This window comes from Leucoraja erinacea, chromosome 13 (genome assembly GCF_028641065.1).
Source record: "Leucoraja erinacea ecotype New England chromosome 13, Leri_hhj_1, whole genome shotgun sequence".
Classification (NCBI taxonomy): domain Eukaryota; kingdom Metazoa; phylum Chordata; class Chondrichthyes; order Rajiformes; family Rajidae; genus Leucoraja; species Leucoraja erinaceus.
The window spans coordinates 23,997,511-24,018,008 of record NC_073389.1 but is presented as its reverse complement, the minus strand read 5'-3'; the positions used below and the strand labels follow the sequence as shown (position 1 = coordinate 24,018,008).

The following is a 20,498-nucleotide window of genomic DNA, read 5'->3' as shown; positions in this document are numbered from 1 at the left end:
GTGACAATCACATCATTAACCAGGTCTGAATTTCCAAGCAAAATGTTAAGATACAGAAAGCAAATGGGTTCCTGCATTTGAAGCACACAAGGATACATGTTAATACTGACTACGTGCTATCCAGAACTTGTTCCATTATATTGTTGAAACAAGGAATTGCAGCTTACAAAAACGGCACAAAGCACTCGAGTAACTCAGCGGGTCAGGCAGCATCTCTGGAAAACATGGATGGGTGACGTTTTGGGTCAAACGATACGATGCGATGGAACTTTATTTATCTCAGGAGGGAAATTGATCTGCCAACAGTCATAAAAAACAAGAAACATGAAATTAAAATGACGAGTGGAAAGGATTGGGGATGTGCAAAGATTGAGGGGGGGGGGGGGAAGGGTCAGTCAGTCTATAGGGCCCATGACAGAAGGGGGGGAAGTTGTACAGATTGAAAGTCACAGGGACGAAGGTTCTCCTGTGGTGTTCTGTACTGCATCTTGGTGGAACCAGTCTGGTGCTGAAGGTGCTCCTCAGATGGGCCAGTGGGTCATGGAGCACGTGAGCTGTATTGTCCAAGATGCTCCGCAGTTTGAGGAGCATCCTCCCATCCAGGACCACCTCCCATGAATCCAACTCCACTTCTAGGACGTAGTCAGCCTTCCTGATGAGTTTATTAATCCTGTTGGCGTCCGCGGCCCTTCCTCAGATGATGAAGGGTCCCAACCCGAAGCGTCAGTTATCTCCAGCGATGCTGGCGGGCTTGCTAAATTGCACTGCACTTTGTTTTGTTTTCTATTATTTTGTTCCCTTTCTCGTATCCTGTAATCAATAACTAAAAAAAGAGAATGGAATTTTATTGCAAAAACCTTAGGGATCCTCAAGCTTAAAGATGGCGGACTGCGGGGGTGATGCGCCGTTGTGTATGGCTGCTCCTCCTGCAGTCCGTCCTTTCACCCTTTTTTATTTTTATTTTTAGTCCTGTTGGAGGTCTTCTTTTATGTGGTGGGTGGGGGAGGGGAAGGGGGAAACTAAAAACCCCACAAAGCACCTGGTCGGAGATGCGGGTTTTCTCTCCAGCCGCATCTTCGTCCTCTCTGTGCGGCCTTTTGGGTCAAACTGGAGCAGCGATGGAACGGCATTTCCAGCCGGAGGGAAATTGCTCTGCCGGCGGTGTAAAAAACTGGGAAACATGAAAAAAATAAAGCGGGCGATGCCTTACCGGGTGGCCTTGCTTGGGGGGGGGGGACCAGGGACAGTCACCGCGGAGCCTGGGATCCGAGAGGGCCAGAGTTGTACAGTTCGGCCGGCACAGGCCTGAAGATTCTCCTGTGGTGTTCTGTACTCATCTTGGGGGAAAGTCTGGTGCCGCTGCAGTCCGAGGGGCCAGTGGGTGTGGAGCACGTGACGCTGATTGTCCAGCTGCTCGCGGCAAGAGGGCCTGAAAACACCGGGTTGGCTGAGGAGGCCAGATGAAGGCAACTCGACATCGGGTGGACTATGAGGGGGAGAACTGGTTATTTTTAGTGCCTTCCCTCACAGTGAATTCTGCTGTGGGGGGACGTTTCATGTTGATTTCTATAGTGTACTGTGTCTGTGTCTTTTTTCTTTTTCTCTTTTTTTGATTTGTATGGATTTATTGCATTTGATCTGTTCAATTAATTTAATCAATCTCTGTAAAGCACTTTGGTTCAAATACTGGTTTTGTTGAAAAGTGCTATATAAATAAACATTATTATTATTATTATTATTAAAATACTGTAGATTGGGAAAATTCCACTCATAAAGGTTCTTTACAGTTTAAATTCATAGAGTGCATTCAGGATTGTTTTGTAGAACAATATATCACTGGGCGATGAAGGGCCAAACTATATCAGACTTTAGAGATACAGCGCGGAGACAAGCCCTTTGGCCCACCGAGTCTGTGCCGACCAGCGATCACCCCGTACACGAGCACCATCCTACACACTAGGGACAATTTACAACTTTACCAAAGCCAATTAACCTACAAACCTGTACGTGTTTGCAGTGTGGAAGGAAACTGGAGCACCCGGAGAAAACCCACGCAGGTCATGGGGAGAACGTACAAATTCCGTACGGACAGCACCCGTAGTCAGGATCGAACCCGGGTCTCTAGCACTGTAAAACAGTAACTCTAATGCTGCGCCACTGTGCCGCACCCTATTGATATGGGTTTAATTAATATTCTCATAATATAGGACACTCTATTAGTTGGTTGGCCCAGTAGCCAAAGGACATGGTCTTGCTTTTGTTATGAGAAACTGTGGTCTCTAATGCAGTTGTAGATGCTCAATTTGTAGACAACTGGATCATGTAAGAGATGGCAACGCCCCCCCATGTACAGGAAGGTTTTGTATCGGGAGTTTCCGCAGTAGCATTAGGACCCCTCTTACATCCTCCTCTCTCCTGAAAGATACAGAAAAAAAATCTTAGGCAGCACACAAGCACGGGTGTGAGAATTGCTTAACCTCAGATTTGATTAAGAAGCTTTAAATTAGGACTGCACTCTGATCACCATGCAGAGCGTTCTTATTACATTTCAGATTCAATCCCCGAACCTCACTTGGGAGGGCATTTTGATCATGGCCATGTGTGAAATTGTCAGAATTCATCTCCTGGTACAAGCCGAATAAGTGTGGGTCCATCTTTGTTTTTTGTAGTTGATTACTTCCCTAAATAGTGAAAGGCTGTCGGCGATCTTGCTGCCAGGTAAGAGTAAGCATTGAGATGGGTTACCAAATGCTAATTTCTCCCCTTCTGCATGTGAATGAGGATGTTGATGTCCCTTTTCATGGATTCCTACATACTGGCAGCTGAAAGCAAAGTGCTGAACATTTCCATCCAGTCTGGGCCCATTGAATCCTATATGATGATGTGCAACTCAGCCAGTAAGCCCTTGCTTCGAATGTTGATTAATCTCAAAGGAATTGAAAGAGCTTGTCAGCTCATCCATAGTTAGAGGGTGGTGAGTACTCTCTCGTCCTCTTAAATTTCTGCGATAAAGGACACAAAGTTCTGGACACTTTGCTGTCTGGCCTTCAAATTGTGCAGCTTGGCATATAAGCAGAAGTTTGAAAATGCATACTTCCAGATTCAGGGACAGTTTCTTCCCAGCTGTCATCATACAACTGAACAGTTTTCTCATTAGTTAGAGTGTTGTCCTGTCCTCCCATCTATCTCATTGGAGATCTTTGAACTATCTTTAATCGGACTTTATCTTGCACTTTAAATGTTGTGCCTTTTATCCTTTATCTCCACCCTGTAGATGGCTTCACCCTGTAGATTGTAATCATGGGTAGTCTTTTCTTTGACTGCATAGCACGTAAAGAAATGTTTTTCACTGCAGCTTAGTATATGTGACGATCATTAAAAAAAACTAGACTAAACTAGGTCCTAATATGTTAGACTACAAGGATGATATTGTACTGTCCTCTTCCGTAAAGCCACTGATCACAGAACTACCTCCATAAATCTATTTCTAAGAAGAAGCACAAACATCTCGTCCTGCTTCATAGTTTAGACCGGATCAAAAGATGATGTTGGAGCACTGAAGGAAAGAGCAAGGCTTTCAGGTGCGACGAGTGTAGATGGGACATGTTGGTTGGTGTGGGCAAGTTGGGCCCAGGCCCCTCTTTCCAAGTTGTATGACATTTTGACTTTACCTTTTGGAGCTCCTTCAACACATTTACAATACAATACAATACGGTTTTATTCGTCACATTGCACAGAAAGTGTAAGTGAAATGAATTTGCCAGCAACGGTACATTGAAAAAGAACACACAATACACACTAAAAACTTAACACAAACATCCACCACAGCATTCATCACTGTGGTGGAAGGCACAACGTTTGGCCAGTCCTCCTCCATTTGATTGAAAGAGTAAGCTTTTGGCTTAAAGTGGACCTTCGTGAAGCTAGATCCAGGTGAAAGACTTTACAGGCTAGGTTCTTCTTTAACTTAAGATGAAGCTGACTTTGTGAACCCTACATCTGCATGAGTGGCATGCATCAGAAACACCATGCATGCACAACTGAGTGGTGGAGGTGGCAATGATTATTGGTGTCATTAAACAAGAATTAATACATTTCAATACACCGTACTGCACTAGTAGTGGGTAAGAAAATATACACTATATCAAAATATATCTGAATCTGCAGGGGAAAAAGTACAAAGATCTCCCTAAATCATCCTTTCTGCATGTTAATTACATCATTCGATACTGGTAATTATTGCGTTGCCACTTTCTCAGTAGTCTTAAATAGAACTGAATAATTTATAGCACTCTGCTCCTATTCTTAATCAACACCGCGTTAATTCATCTCCTTGCATTCTGCACGCGTTTCCATTTCCCCTTCGATTATTGTATTGACACCATTTACAATGCTTAGAGACCAAATGTGGCAGAAAATCCATTGCCCCTGGCAACCTTAATGAGATGCTAGGACATATTCTATTTGAGCACGAGCTATTATTTAGATATGAACTCAGATGAGGGTTTGGTGTACAGATACTCATCTATATTTGTCACAGAAAGTTCTCTCTTTGAACTGGAGCATACTACTGATTATATATCCTCCCTCTTTTAAAAAAGGATTTTTCTGTTTATTTCCTCAAAATGGCTCGTACAGATGAGTGGGCATGTGCCGAGGAGGCACATTCGAAATTCAAAGATTACTTGCCCCTTCTCAGTCGAAACCTGGATTTCCACAGAGTTGTTTGCTGGGGGGCATGGCCAGCTGTCGTAACTGAGGTCTTGTAAGTGGAGCTAAACGTGGTGCAATTCTCTGCAGACATCTGAATTTCTGAACTAATCGTGGAGGGAAGGCCAACGAAGAAGCTGCTGAAGACAGACACAAAGTGCTGGAGTAACTCAGCAGGTCAGGCAGCAGCTCTGGAAGACGTGTTCCAGGTTGGGACCCATCTTCAGATTCTAACTTAGACCCTTAATGAGTCTGAAGAAGGGTCTTGTCCCAAAACATCACCTATCCATGTCTTCCAGAGATGCTGCCTGACCTGCTGACTTACTCCTGCACATTGTGCCCTTTTGTGTAAACTAGCATTTGCAGCTTCTTGTTTTTACAAAAAGCTGAAGATATTTGGGCCTTGGGAAACTATCCCGGTGAACACCTGTGGCAATGATCGAAGGCTGGCATTGCTTGGCCTCCGACTAGCCTTCGCCTATCTGGGAGAAATTCAAAAAGTACCAACCATAGACATTGAACTTAAAAAAAGACACAAAGTGCTGGAATAACTCATCGGGTCAGGCAGCATCTCCAGAGAACACAGATAGGCATTGGTTCTGGACCCTTCTTCGGGATTTTTGCCAGATTTGGAATCGATGCATTCATCTTGAGCTCAAATTGGATTAGATAACAACATAAATTCAGGCACATGTCATAGTTGGATTGGCTGTGGTCAGATTGAGTTTGGGACATTTATGGGTTGGTTATGATTGGGTTTGGTTGCATTTGGCTATGGTTCTGTTTCTTTTGGCTGCAGTAACATCAGGTTAGGTTGGACTTCGCTGCAGTCAATTTGTATTCAGGTTGGATTTGGATTGGTTTGGTTAGGTTGGTTTGGCTGTTAGGTTGGTTTTGACTGTGGTTACAGTTTTTCTAATAGGGCTAGTAATGGTCTATTTACACATCTGGCATTTAGCAAATGGCTGTTCCATTCACATTTCAGCAATGATGTGTGATATCCAAATATAGGGTGATTTCACTAAAGGTCACTGGAGCGTAGATCCGCACCCAAGAGGGAACTGAAGGTGCCAAATCGTTTGCTCGCTGAATTTATCAAAAGTAAGGCATTATTAACTTACTTTTGATAAATTCAGCGAGCAAACGCGATAATTCCCGATATTTTGGACCTTTAAATATCCACGGCAAATGTCGGCTGTTCATTTCCGCCGGTTTGGCACCTTCAGTTCCCTCTTGAATTTACCTTACTTGCTATCTTTTTTTTTCCCTGTAAATCTAGGTAGCTGTGCCTCACGGTCACCCCGACTGGCACAGTAAATTGCAGCTCACAACCTCGCCGTTTTCTATGTTTTTAACGGGTGGGAAAATGCGTTTTTTCCCATCCACTAACATGTACCGGAACCCTCGAGTGTCCTCCACTTGAGAATTTTGGTCACGTGGGTGCGGATCTACGCTCCAGTGACCTTTAGTGAAATCACCCTATAGTATGCCACTGGTACTCACTCAATTTTAACATTCAGATAAGTGCAATAAATCAAATGTTTTTTGTAGAAATGTTTTTCTGATGAAAGGACTCAACAGAACATCCCAAATAAGCAGTCAATAAAACATAGACAGGAAAAAGTGAACAAATCAAGATATCTCCAAATATTTTTGAGGGTTCTTTTAGCCATCATCTTAGATATTTCTCTGGAGCAGATTGAGCAAAAGTTTTGTAACAAAATGTAAGATATTTATTTATGTAAGTGTTGTTTACACTGCAACATTGTATCTTGCCATCTTACGTACTCAACAACAGGCAGACTAAAACTCATAGCTTGCATTTCTGCCAATCAATCTCATTTCAAAACTTGCAAACAATGGAAGTGAGAACTCATAAAACATGCCAGGATCTGCCATTGCATAGTCATTGCCACACACTGCATAAATGGAAACGTAAAGGAAATGCTAACATTAATATCGCAATGCAAGTTCAAGCACTTTTCTTTTGTATTAATTTGCTAATTCCAACTATAAACAAATTAAACAAAAGACCACAAAGTTATGGTTGTGAAATGAAATAATAATTGAAGAAAGATATTCCTATGTTCATTTAGCACATTTGTACTACATACATGCATATGTTAGAGGCAGATTACAAATATTAGCCCACTTGAAATAAGATAAAAATAGCACAGACTAAAATTTAGCATGAGCATACTAAATTTTTGTTGGTAGACAAAAATGCTGGAGAAACTCAGCGGGTGAGGCAGCATCTATGGAGCGACGGAAATAGGCGACGCTTCGTGTCAAGACCCTTCTTCAGACTGATGTGGGGGTGAGGGGGGCGGGAAGAAGAAAGGAAGAGGTGGAAACAGTGGGCTGTGGGAGAGCTGGGAAGGGGAGGGGAAAGAAGGAGAAAGCAGGGACTACCTAAAATTGGAGGTCAATGTTCATACCGCTGGGGTGTAAACTACACAAGTGAAATATAAGGTGCTGCTCCTCCAATTTACAGTGGGCCTCATTCTGGCCATGGAGGAGACACAGGACAGAAAGGTCGGATTCGGAATGAGAGGGGAAGTTGAAGTTATTGCGAACCGAGCGGAGGTGTTTTGTCTACCTTCGATTTTCCAGCACCTGCAGGGCTTGAAATTAGGGGTTGCCCGGGTGCCAATGGCAATCTATGGTCCCGCCGGGCAACCTAAAGGCCATGCCTTTTGCTCAGCTTGGCAAGTAGGGATTAACGGGTCTTTTTTCAGAATGGCAGGCAGTGACTAGTGGGGTACCGCAAGGCTCGGTGCTGGGACCACAACTATTTACAATTTTCTTTAATGATTTAGATCAGGGGTCAGTAACCTACGGCCCCCGGGCCGAATGCGGCCCGTAACCCGAAATCATCCGGCCCGCCCAGGCGTATTTTTTTTTTTGTAGTCATCTGGCCTGCAGACTTCCTTCATCTCCGGTACCTCCCTGGCCCGAGTTGCCCAGGCGCGGTGATGCAAGGACGCAAAGAGGCCTGCGCTGGTGGCCGCAATTGCGGAACCTCCGATCGGGGCCGAGAGCCGAGCTCTGGCTGTACCGCATCCTGCGCAAAGCCACCGGCATAGCCGTGCACCTTCTGTGTCTGGGCTTCACTGTCGGGATCGGGGTTCTCAATAGTCTGGGAACGAGTGGGCGTGAGTATTTGAGCCACCGCCTTCAGTATAGAGCCAAGACAATGGTCTGTTGGAGCGCATGTTCGTGAGCGCCCGTAACTAGGGGCCATGGCTCCGGTTGGCGTCCTCGAAGGGGTGGGATCTATGTGAACACATGATTTGATGCCTGCCATCCGGGGCGGGATCTATGTGAACACATGGTAGATGTGGTCTGCCATCTGCTCACAAACATGCGTCCTGGCCCTTTTGCAGAACAAGGTTGCTGACCCCTGATTTAGATGAAGGGATTAAAAGTAACAAGGGATTATGTTACTTTTAATCCCTTAGAGTAAAGTAACCTTTACTCTAAGGGATTAAAAGTAACATAAAAAAATGTTACTTTTTTGTTTAGTGAAATAAATCAAAACATTTGATTTATTGCACTAAACAAAAAAGTAACATTTTGCAAATGACACAAAGCTGGGTGGCAGTGTGAACTGTGAGGAGGATGTTATGAAGATGCAGGGTGACTTGGACAGGTTGGTGAGTAGGCAGATGCCTGGCAGATGCAGATTAATGTGGATAAATGCGAGGTTATCCACTTTGGTGACAAGAACAGGAAAGCAGATTATTATCTGAATGGTGTCAAGTTAGGAAAAGGGGAAGTACAACGAGATATATACAATGAGAGGTGTCCTTGTTCATCAGTCACTGAAATTAAGCATGCAGGTATAGCAAGCAGTGAAGAAAGCTAATGGCATCTTGGCCTTTATAACAAGAGGAGTTGAGTACAGGGTGATTTCACTAAAGGTCACTGGAGCGTAGATCCGCACCCACGTGACCAAAAATCTCAAGTTGAGGACATTCTAGAGTTCCAGTACATGTTAGTGGATGGGAAAACATGCACTTTCCCACCCGTTAAAAACATAGAAAACGGCCAGGTTTTGATCTGCAATTTATTGTGCCAGTCGGGGTGACCGTGAGGCACAGCTACCTAGATTTACAGGGGAAAAAAAAGATAGAAACTAAGGTAAATTAAAGAGGGAGCTGAAGGTGCCAATCCAGCGGAAGTGAACAGCCGACATTTGCCGTGGAGATTTAAAGGGAGCTGAATTTTAAAGGCATTATTTCCTTAATGAAATTCGCGGCAAACGCGATAATCACGATATTTGGACCTTTAAATCTCCACGGCAAATGTCCGCTGTTCACTTCGCTGGATTGGCACCTTCAGCTCCCTCTTTAATTTACCTTAGTTTCTATCTTTTTTTTCTCCTGTAAATCTAGGTAGCTGTGCCTCATGGTCACCCCGACTGGCACAATAAATTGCAGATCAAAACCTGGCCGTTTTCTATGTTTTTAACGGGTGGGAAAGTGCGTGTTTTCCCATCCACTAACATGTACCGGAACTCTAGAATGTCCTCCACTTGAGATTTTTGGTCACGTGGGTGCGGATCTACGCTCCAGTGACCTTTAGTGAAATCACCCTATCGGTGTAAAGAGGTCCTTCTGCAGTTGTATGGCCCTAGTGGGACCACACTATGTCAGTTATGTCTGAAAGAATGGAGCGACATTCTTGCTATTGAGGGAGTGTAGGTTATTCCCGGGATGGCGGGACTGAATTTATGGAGCGACTGGGCTTGTATACACTGGAATTTAGAAGGGTGAGAGGGGATCTTATTGAAACATATAAGATTATTAAGGGATTGGACGCGCTAGAGGCAAGAAACACGTTCCCGATGTTGGGGGAGTCCAGAACCAAGGCCACAGTTTAAGAGTAACGGGTAGGCCATGTAGAACGGATCAGAGGGTTGTGAATCTGTGGAATTCTCTGCCTCAGAACGCTATGGAGGCCAATTCTCTGGAGGCTTTCAAGAGAGAGTTAGATAGAGCTCTTAAAGATAGTGGAGTCAAGGGATATGGGGAGTGATTGTGGATGATCAGCCATGATCACATTGAATGGCGGTGCTGGCTCGAAGGGCTGCATGGCCTACTCCTGCTCCTATTGTCTAATAGGGTAACCAAAACTGAACACAATACTCCAAGTGCGGCCTCACCAATGTCTTGTCCAACTGTAACATGACCTTCAAACGTCTATACTCAATACTCTTACTGCTGAAGGCCAATATGCCAATACTAGTGCAGGTTGTGCACTACACATAGTAGCATCAAAGGAATAACACTGCCAGATGCTGCACTAAGGAATATATTACTGACTCTGCAGCTTTTACACTTTCAAATAACTGTATCAGCTGATATTTATATATAAATATTTGTTCACATAAGATAAACCTTTGGCCTGGAGCAGTGTAGAATGTCAACTTGTAGTATGTCCCCTCAGGGAGATGTGTTTGTGAATATTTAGGTTTTAAATAGTGACTAGAGTTGCCAGCTGATAATGGTGCAAAGCAGCAAACTATTTATGATGATCTGAAATTCCAGAAGTAACTCTTTACGCAAGCAGTCGGAGCACTAAAACTCTTATATTTTGTTGAAGTACGAACAAAACAACTGTATCTTGGGGCTCGCGGCAATAGTAAACTATACCCAACCAAACATTTCACCAAAATCTGATGGACTGTTGTGTATAAATTTGCTTATAAATATCCTTTGTGTGTTAAATAAACTAACTGGGTTAACATGCTGGTTTCTATATTGCACGTTCTATATGAAGCACAGCTTTATCTAAAGTCACAGACAAGATAAGGCAAGAAAACAGAATAGTTTGTGTTTTTTTTTTAATGAAAGCATTAAGTGAAGACCAGATCATCTGGTTATCAATGATATCATTCCAACTTCTATATATCTATAGTCTGATCCTCAATATGCAGTTGCAAAATACGAAAGAAGATTATCTTGCATCTGAAATTGTAGGGAAACATAAGGCACAACTTTTTAAGATATAGGCCAAAAGTTGCAATCATAACAGCAGCTAAGCAGTCAGTGTTTACGGTAATAGCCAGCCATGCATAAGGTTTTTAGGGTAATTGATCTCATTTTATTCTACAGACGAATACAGAATGGATAGTCTGTCTTATTAATGCAAGAGGAAGATGAAGGTCACTCCCCATTACAGTAACTTTATTTTGAGATGATTTCTTTGTAAACCACTCCACTTCCCCTCAAACTGTGTGATCTATCCTTGACCATGATATTGTTGCCCCACCTACACTCTGCCGCCGTCCAATTGGTTCATGAGGGGGCCAAGCAGCAACTACCCAGCACATCATTCCAAAACTGCTATTTCGCTGATTGACATCAACTAACTGGAACATGTGAGAAAAAAAAAATCCTTTGTGTGCTCTTCCAGACATGGCTCGCCTGTCCTGCAAGGTCACTGCTAGAGGTCACAGGGGAACAATCACTGATTAAAGCGAAAGTGCACGTCTGGAATAATCTGATTAATAGAAATATTTATAATGCTGATTCAAACTGCCCTGCTAAACTAAACGTGGCAAGTTAGCAATGGGTGGCTATTTACATCATCTTGTTCCCTCTCCAAAAATGGCCAAGATCAAAGCATCTGAATGGATTATTTGCAAGAAAAAAAATCCAACATGAAAATGAATTAAAAATTCTCCACCGTGGATTCTGAATAAATCCCTTGATTACATTCCATCTAATGATGACATAAAGTGAATGTAGCTACTATTCTGAAGAGAGTTAGTGACTACATACTTTAGTTTACTTTTACATTAGTTTCGAGATATAGCATGGAACCAGGCCCATCGGCCCACCGGGTCCATGCCAACCAGTAATGATACGATACGATAAAACTTTATTCATCTCCGGAGGGAAATTGGTCTGCCAACAGTCACAACACACAAGGTACACAAAAACCTGAAATTAAAAGTGCAAAAAAAGAAAAGGACCAGCGACTGTTGGCTGGCTGCCATGTGCACACCGCCTAAACCGCAATGAACCGAAACGAACTACAAACTCAGACTTACCTCAGGGCAGAGGATTCTGAAACTAGAGTGGCCCCCCCTTCCCCGACACCGGGTCCCCTTTTGCTCTCCCACCATCCCTCACAGCGGTCTCCCCCACGCCGGGTCCTCCATTGTCTCCCCCCCACGTTCCACCACTGCCAAGGTTCCTGCTGCTGCAGAGGCTCCTGCTGAGGCCCCATTACCGCCGAGGTTCCCGTTGCCGTTGAGGCTCAAGCTGCCGCCGAGTCTCCCGTTGCCGAGGCTCCCATCGCCACCGCCGCTGAGACTCCTTCAACCCAGGCAGGCCTCGCCGCCGCCCGACTTCTCCGCAGTCCCTTCTCCGCCATACCCTGTACACTAGTTCTATATCCTACACACAAGAGACAATTTTCAAATTTACCAATGCCAATTGACAGACAAACCTGCACATCTTTGGAGTGTGGGAGGAAACTGGAGCACCCAGAGAAAACCCACATGGTCACAGGGAGAAGGTACAAACACCATATAGACAGCATCCATAGTCAGGATTGAACCCGGGTCTCTGGCGCTGTAAGGCAGCAACTTTACCACAGCGCCACCGTGTCAGGTTAAGTCAAGTCACATTTATTTACATAGCACATTTAAAAAACACCTCTCGTTGGCCAAAGTGCTTTACATTTGTTATAAGAATAGTATAAACAAACAAACTACATACATATATACATATAGCCCTCGCTCAGTGGACGTCAGGAAAGGCTTGGGAGTATAGATAAGTTTTTAGTCTTGACTTAAAGGAGTCGATGGAGGGGGCAGTTCTGATGGGAAGGGGGATGCTGTTCCACAGTCTAGGTGCTGCCCCTATACACCCCATTGATCTTCCTGTCTGTAAATAATTCCCAATCAAATCTATTCCTACATTATAACAGACAGACATACCTTTAAAAATACTTAATTAGCTGTAAAATGATTTCAAACATCCCAATGTCATGAAAATGCATAAATATAATTGTTCTATGATATTCCACAATATCAAATGAAATAGTTTATTTCATTATGTGCCTTTGCATTCCACATATAAATTATTCATTCAAGTTGGAGAAAGTTCTCTTTGTACTTGTACTCCTCAGTGTACTTGCCATCATGAAAATGCAGCGTAGATTCATCAGATGGTTACCGGATTGGCAGATTTGCCATAGAAGGACAGACCGACTCGAATGAGAGTTTAGAAGAATGAGGTTTCTTGAAAATGTACAAAATTCTAAGATGGCGCAATAAGCCAGATGCAGGGAAGTTGCTTCCTCTGGCTGAGTGGTCTAGGGACAGTTGGCTGGTGTTGAGGAGGGAGTTCATAAGGTCATAGATGATAGGAGCAGAATTAGGCCATTCGGCACATCAAGTCTACTACGCCATTCAATCATCGCTGATCTATCTCTCCTTCCTAACCCCATTCTCCTTCTCCCCATGACACCTCTGACCCATACTAATCAAGAATCTATCTATTTCTGCCTTAAAAATATCCATTGATGGCCTCCACAGCCTTCTGTTGTAAAGAATGCCCCAGATTCACCACCACCCACAGAAATTCCTCCTCATCTCCTTCCTAAAGGAACATCCTATAATTCTGAGGCTATGTCCTCTAGTCCTATTCTCACACTAATGGAAACATCCTCTCCACATCCTGTCTATCCAAGCCTTTCACTATTCAATGCATTTCAATGAGGTCCGCCCTCATTCTTCAAAACTCCAGTGAGTACAGGCCCAGTACCGTCAATTGTTCATCATATGTTAACCCACTAATTCCTGGGATCATTCATGTAAACCTCCTCTCGACCCTCTCCAGAGCCAGCACATCCTTCCTCAGATATGGTGCCATAAATTGCTCACAATACTCCAAATTCGGCCTGACCAGCGCCTTATAGAGCCTCCGTATTACATTCCTGTTTTTGAATTCTAGTTTTCTGAGATGTGATCACAGATTCAGAATATGGTTTAGGTTTATTATTGTCACGACTACCGAGTTACAATGAAAAACTTTGTTTTGCATGCTATCCAATTGGACCAGGCAATATTATGCAGAAATTTAATCGAGCCGAACTCGTGCAAAAGGTAGAGTGGAAGGAAAAATACAAAGTGCATAGTTCAATAACGACAGGCCAGTTAGTATTGAGATGAAGACTCTTTATCGAGAGAGTGGTGAATCTGTGGAATTCATTGCTGCAGACGGCTGTGGAGGTGGCACAGGGGTAGAGTTTCCGCCTCATAGCGCCAGACACCCAGGTTCAATCCTTACTATGGGTGCTGTATGTAGAGAGTTTGAACATTCTCCCTGTGACCTGTGTGTTTTCCTTGGGTGCTATGGTTTCCTCCCACACTCCAAAGACATGCTGGTTAGTAAATTATTTGGTTTCTGCAAATTGTAAATTGTCCCAAGTGTGTAGGATAGTGCTAGTGTACGGGGTGATCACTGGTCGGCACAGACCCAGTGGGCCAAAAGGGCTTGTTTCCGTGCTGTATCCCTAAAGTCTAAAGGTGGAACGAAGGGAAAGATACAGAGTGCGCTGATGATATAGTTCAATAAGGGCAGGCCATTTAGTACCGAGACAAAGACTTTAACAAGAGGGTGATGAATCTGTGGAATGCACTGTCACAGCCGCCTGTGGAGGCCAAGTCTTTGGGTAATTTTAAAATGGAGATTGACAGGTTCTTGATTAAAGTGTCAAAGGTTACAGGGAGGCAGGAAAATATGGCTGAGAGGGAATGATAGGTCAGCTATGATTGAATGGCGAAATAGACTCGACAGGCTGAATGGACTGAAATCTGCTCCAATAATATGAACTTATGAAGAGGGATTTCTTTAAAGAGAGTGAACCTTTGGAATTCTCTACGCTCAGGACTGAGGACTCAGTCATTGTGTTAATCCAAACACAGTTTAGCATATTCCTGCACATAGGGGATTGTGGGAATTGTGCTGGAAAATGGGCTGAGGCAGAAGATTTGCCATGTCCTTGATAAATAACAGAGCAGGCTTACAAAGAATTAGATACAAGGAACTGCAAATGCTAGTTTACAAAAGACACAATGTGCGGGAGTAACTCAGTGGGTCAGACAGCATCTCTGGAGAACATAGACAGGTGACACTTTGGGTCTGAAGAAGGGTCCCAACCCAAAACATCAGCTATCCATGATCTCCAGAGATGCTGCCTGACCTGCTGAGATACTCAAGCGCTCTGTGCCCTTTTTTCTTATAAAGGGTTAGGTGACTTATCATTCCTGTTTTATGATGATACAGTTAATTTGTCTACCTAGTTAGCTAAGCGAGTATACATGCTGCTTGTTCCAGTCCTAATCTTCTGTTTCTGTACATTGGTTGATTTCTATACGTCCCTAACGTGGAGGGTGCAGAAAGGATTCACAATGATGTTGCCAGGGCTGGAAATATAAATAAAGACTAGATAGGTTGAGACCTGAGAGGTATATAAAATCATAACAGAACAGATAAGGTGGATAGACAGTCTTTTCCTCATGGTATGGAGTCTAAAAACTAGAGAGCATTGGTTTAAGATGAGAAGGGAAACATTTAAAGGGCACCTGAGAGGCAGTTTTTTCACAGACCGGGTGCTGGGTACATGCTACAAGCTGGCAGAGGAAGTAGGAGTGGCAGGTACAACTACAATATTCAAAAGACATTTGGACAGATTCATAGATAGGGAAATTTGAGAATGATATGAGCCCAATGCAGGCAAATGGGACTAGCTCATGGATGCACCTTGGTTCGGCATAAACAAGTTGGGCCTAAAGGCTTATTTCTACGCTGTGTGAGTTTATGACTTTAATTGCTGAAATCTTAAGAATCTTGAATTTCCTATGATTGGGTTCATACTTCAATGTACTGTCTTGGAAACCAATAAGGATATCATACACTAAGCAGAAAGGGGATTAAAAGAAGCACATGAAACAAGAACAAACAACAAATTTATTTCTCAACCCATCTTATCATTCCCTATATATGGAATATTTATTATAACTAGCAAAGCATTGATGTAATTTTCCCATTAGCTTTCTCAGTAATCAGGCAGGAAACTAAACATTCATCATTTCTAAACATTGAGGCAATGGAAATTACCACCCTGACCAGATGACACACCTGACAAACATTTCACGCCAATCTAATCCATAAAAGAAAATGGCTACACTCCATTCCTATATTTTATGGCCTTGATGACCATCAAAAAGATTAGAGTTTCTAATTTTTAGGATATCCAAAACAACTGTGAAACTATAAAATATAGGCTGCCTGCTGTGATAACCATTCACCATCCAAAGCATTACAATGCATTTTGTTTTGGAAAAGTAAATAAAACATTAACACAAATAAGTTATAATTAAATTGTATTTACAAATATCGCAACAAGCCGCATGAATATATCATCTTTTTAATGAGCTGTAGAGAGATTTGCCAAAACATTTCGCGAGAGCATAACCGGGCAAAAAAGTACCATTGCTGCAAAGAATCAAGTTCCCAAAAACTTGATCAAAGACAAAGCGTTCTGCCATATCCCTTCAAACCATTCATTTCTTCGATCATCGTCTGCTTTGATCTGTCGTTGTCACACCTTACATTCTCTTTGCCTCTTCCATATCACTGTTTTCCCTCTCCCCTGACTCTCAGTCTGAAGAAGGGTCACAACATCATCCATTCCTTCACTCCAGAGATGCTGCTTGTCCTGCTGTTACTCCAACTTATCGTGAGCATCTCTGAAGAACATGGATAGGCTATATTTCGGGTCAGGGGCATTTTTCAGACCTAGTCGGGATATGGTGCAGGAAGGATGTTCGCCCTGAATGGGGGTCAATTACCAGGGAGAACAGTTTGAGAATAAGGTGCAAGTTTAGAACTGAAATTAGAAAAAAAATTTCATTGAAGGTATGTAAAAAAAAGAGAGGGCATTGAACCTTTTGAAATTCTCTGCCCTGGTAGGTCATGGAAGTCCAGTTGTTGTGTGCATTCAAAATGTAAATCAATAGTTTTCTGGACATTGAGGGAATCGAAGGATATTGGAATACAGCTGGAAATTGGCCCTGTGGTAGAAGATCAGTCCTGATCTTGATAAGTGGCAGAGAAGACCTCCAAGGGCCAAATGGCTTACCTCTCTTATATCTAAATGTCTGTTTGTGGTTATGTTGTATATTTGCTGACCTCCAACCTTGCATTCATCCACAGGTCTATTGTCTATATTTTAATTTGCCATGTCCCCATTTTGATTGATTGATTGACTAACTGATTGATTGACATGATTGATGGATTGATTTAAAGATACAGCATGGAAGCTGGCCCTTCAGCCCACCAACTCCATGGTGATCATCAATCACCCATTCACATTAGTTCCATGTTAACGTACTTTTGCATTCACTCACACTAGGGGCAAATTAGAAGAGGCCAATAAACCTGCAAATCCACAAATCCACACATCCTTGGAATGTGGGAGAAAACGGAAGAATCCGGAGAAACCCACACAGTCACAGGGAGGATATGTGCAAACTGCACACAGACAGCACCCGAGGTCGGGATCAAACCCAGGTCTCTGGTGCTGTGAAGCAGCAGCCACCAGCTGTGTCATGTGCTGAAACCATTTAACCATTATCTCTTTGCGTGCTGACCTACATTTGCTCTCATCTTGCCAAATTTTGTAAAACGCTCCTGTTTTTAAACCCTTCAATGGACTATCCATTCCCTGTGCTGTAACTCCTCTCAATTGATCTTCATTCTCCTCCAATTCTGCACTGTTGCCCGTCACTGACTTTTTCATCATCCTTATGCTGTCATCAAAGCTTTCAGCTGCCACGGGTCCAATTTCTGTCATCCTCCCTTTAAACCTTTTCATCACTCGCGTGCCCTACTCTCCAAGTACAGTATGTGGCTTGGTTCCAGGCACTGTTTCACAATGGCTGATTATATGAAAAGATAGTACGTAATTTCAAATCGCCGACGTGACTGAAGAATTGAAGATCAGCAAGCTTGCTCCTTTCGCAAGTTTAAATACTAATCCTTATGCAAAATAAAAACGTAATTCTACCATCAACAATAAGCTGTATCTCTGATTATTCACTGCCGCACCTTGCAGCAGGAAATCAGAAATACCACACATTGCTGCAAACCTTTCAGAAGCATTTGTATGTCTATGTTACAAACTCTGTGCTCAGCAGAACAACCAGACAAGCCAAACAACGGGATATATAATATGCTTTCTGCAAGGGATTAACTAATACTCCTGCTGTAAATGCCACTATTTTATACAGCTGTAATTAAAACATTCATTAGCAATCAAGTTGCATCGCTAACTTCCCACAGCAGGATAAAAAAAAACCTTCTTGCATTACAGGCTTTAAATATAACTATCATAATTTATACCAAGCATTCATTGGTTACCTACTATCTGATGATCTGTCCTGAACCTAAAATTAAATGGAAGGGTTTATTTTGTTCAGTTGTCAATCTTTGTGTAATCAAATCATGGTTTAAAAAAAACATCCATAGAAGCAAACATTGCACCAGTATTAACTCTGGTGTAATTATGCATTCGTCTTCAAGTTATTCCAGCTTTTCAAAAGCCTACCCAACAAATCTATCATGCAGGTGAAAAACACTGCAGTCCAAAGACCGTAAATAACGTCGACTGAATCAGCTCAAAGCGTTTTTATTTACAACGCAATCCAAAACTGCGACAATTGGATGGTATGTCTCTGCTGTGTCATTGCAAACAAAACGAATTGCACAATCAAACACATTATTCGCGACATTGTAAATGTATCTAAGAAGAAAAATAATTACAATGGGAGGGATATGAAGCAAGTTGCTCAGTTTGTTCCAACCGGAAAAATACCCCAATGAGAAAGATGATATTAATACAATATAAAATGAAAACATTATTTAATATTATTTGAAATATGAATATAACATAAAATGAAAGTATCAATTCACAGAATAAACACGACTAAAAATAAATGATCGGTTTTCTCGGCAGAGAATATTTTAAACTGGACAGGGAAAGTTGCAGGGGAGGGTGGGCTGCTGGGGAGAGAGGTTGGGGATCAGACTGTGGATCATGTTTGGTGCAGTCGCCTCGCACATCACTCGGCAACCAGGGTTAAAGACATCTTCAAACGTCACCATTTGTCTTGCAATCTTTTAACATTACGACAAAATTCTCCGTTAATAAATAAAAATGGACCAAGCGTGCAATACATCCTGAATCTGAGCAAGCCATCCGCAACCTTTTATTTTTCTCTTGAAAGTGCACGTCCGCAAAAGCTAAACACAATTTCCATTATTTTAGTCGATCTTAGTGTTTGGAAAAAAAGGAAATAATCCATGATCCTCACCCAGAAAACGAAGCTGTAGATGATAAGGAGCGTTTTGAGACACGTTATCACCGGTTTAGTCTCCATTCGCCGCGATGCCATAATAATCTATACGCTTACGCACCAGTGCCCCTCGTCTGCCTCCCCCTCCCAGCGCCGGGAGACTGCAGCACTCGGGCCACTCGGCGGCGGCGCCGCTGCATCACCGGCCCAATCGCCAGCCCCCGTGACGTCAGCTCCGCACTCAGACCAAAGACACGCGTGGGTGCCCGCAGCGTAACCCAACGAAGTAGCTCCGCGCTGCGGCGCTGGCATGGCACAGCTCCAAGGCTGGGCCACCGTGAGCGCACGGCTGAACGGCTTGAGCTCTGCGCTGGTCCGCTGGCATCGCGCAGGGCGGCTGGAGTCGCGGAGCTCCGTGGCTTGGCGGTCGGAGTCGCTCAGCTGCACGATGGGTCGCCGAGGTCGCGGAGCTCCGCTGCTGGGCTTCTGTCATCACGCAGCTCCGCATTAGGAGCAGGGTGTGAAAGTGGGCGATGGAGGTACAAGATTTCACTGTCGTTTCATGTACAGCTTGAAAATGGACTATGGAAGCAGGATCCGTAAACACAGTCCATTGCATGGCCGCCTAAGGGGGGGGGGGGGGGGGGGGGGGGGGGGGGCGTTGGGTGCCATCGCACCCCTCTTTATTTCCCCCTAATAAAAAAGTCACCAAGATAAAAAAAAAAATCGGACAAAAAAATAAACGTTTCCACTTTGGAAACGGCCAGTTCTCTGTTCTCCCGTCCCCGGGCGGGAGTGGCTGAATCTGAACCCAACGGCTGTAACCCCAACACCAGACACCTTCCACCCACGCCACCCCCGCTGACCCCCGCTGGGTTTATGCCACCCCCGCTGGGTTTATGTGACCCCCGCTGGGCCCACGCCACCCCCGCTGGGCTCACACCACCCCCGCTTGGCCCACGCCACCCCCGTTGGGACCACGCCACCCCCGCTGGGTCCACACCACCCTCACTGACCCCCTCATGGGCCCACGATACTGGGGGGAAAATATGCGTCAAGTTGATAGCCTAATCGTTAAAGAGTTAAAAGATAGCCAAATCGATAAAGAGCTGAGAAGAGGAATCAGAGCTGCCAAGGAAAGGTACTCTGAGAAGTTGAGGTTCTCAGCTAGTGACTCTTCTTCAGTTTGGAAGGGCATGCAAGAAATCACCAGCAATAAGAGGAAAGCCCCCCAACTCTTTGGACAATTGTCAGCTGACAAACGACCTGAATGAGTTTTACTGCAGGCTTGAAAATCAGAAACGTAACCCTGGTAACCCTTCCCCAACAAACACAGCCAGACTCCAGTCTACAAAGGTTACACAAAAAAGCTGGAGAAACTCAGCGGGTGCAGCAGCATCTATGGAGC

The 20,498-nt window shown here is 43.7% G+C and overlaps 1 protein-coding gene across 1 annotated transcript in view; it reads right to left on the bottom strand.

The window, feature by feature from the left end:
- Window positions 1-19,352, bottom strand: part of tspan7b (tetraspanin 7b) — a 67,468-nt gene extending 48,116 nt beyond the window's left edge. The window contains exon 1 of the mRNA XM_055644598.1: window positions 19,109-19,352. Within this exon, the coding sequence (XP_055500573.1) occupies window positions 19,109-19,189 (81 nt within the window). The 5' untranslated portion in view covers window positions 19,190-19,352. The remainder of the gene's footprint in view (window positions 1-19,108) is intronic.
- Between the last annotated feature and the right edge of the window lie 1,146 nt (window positions 19,353-20,498).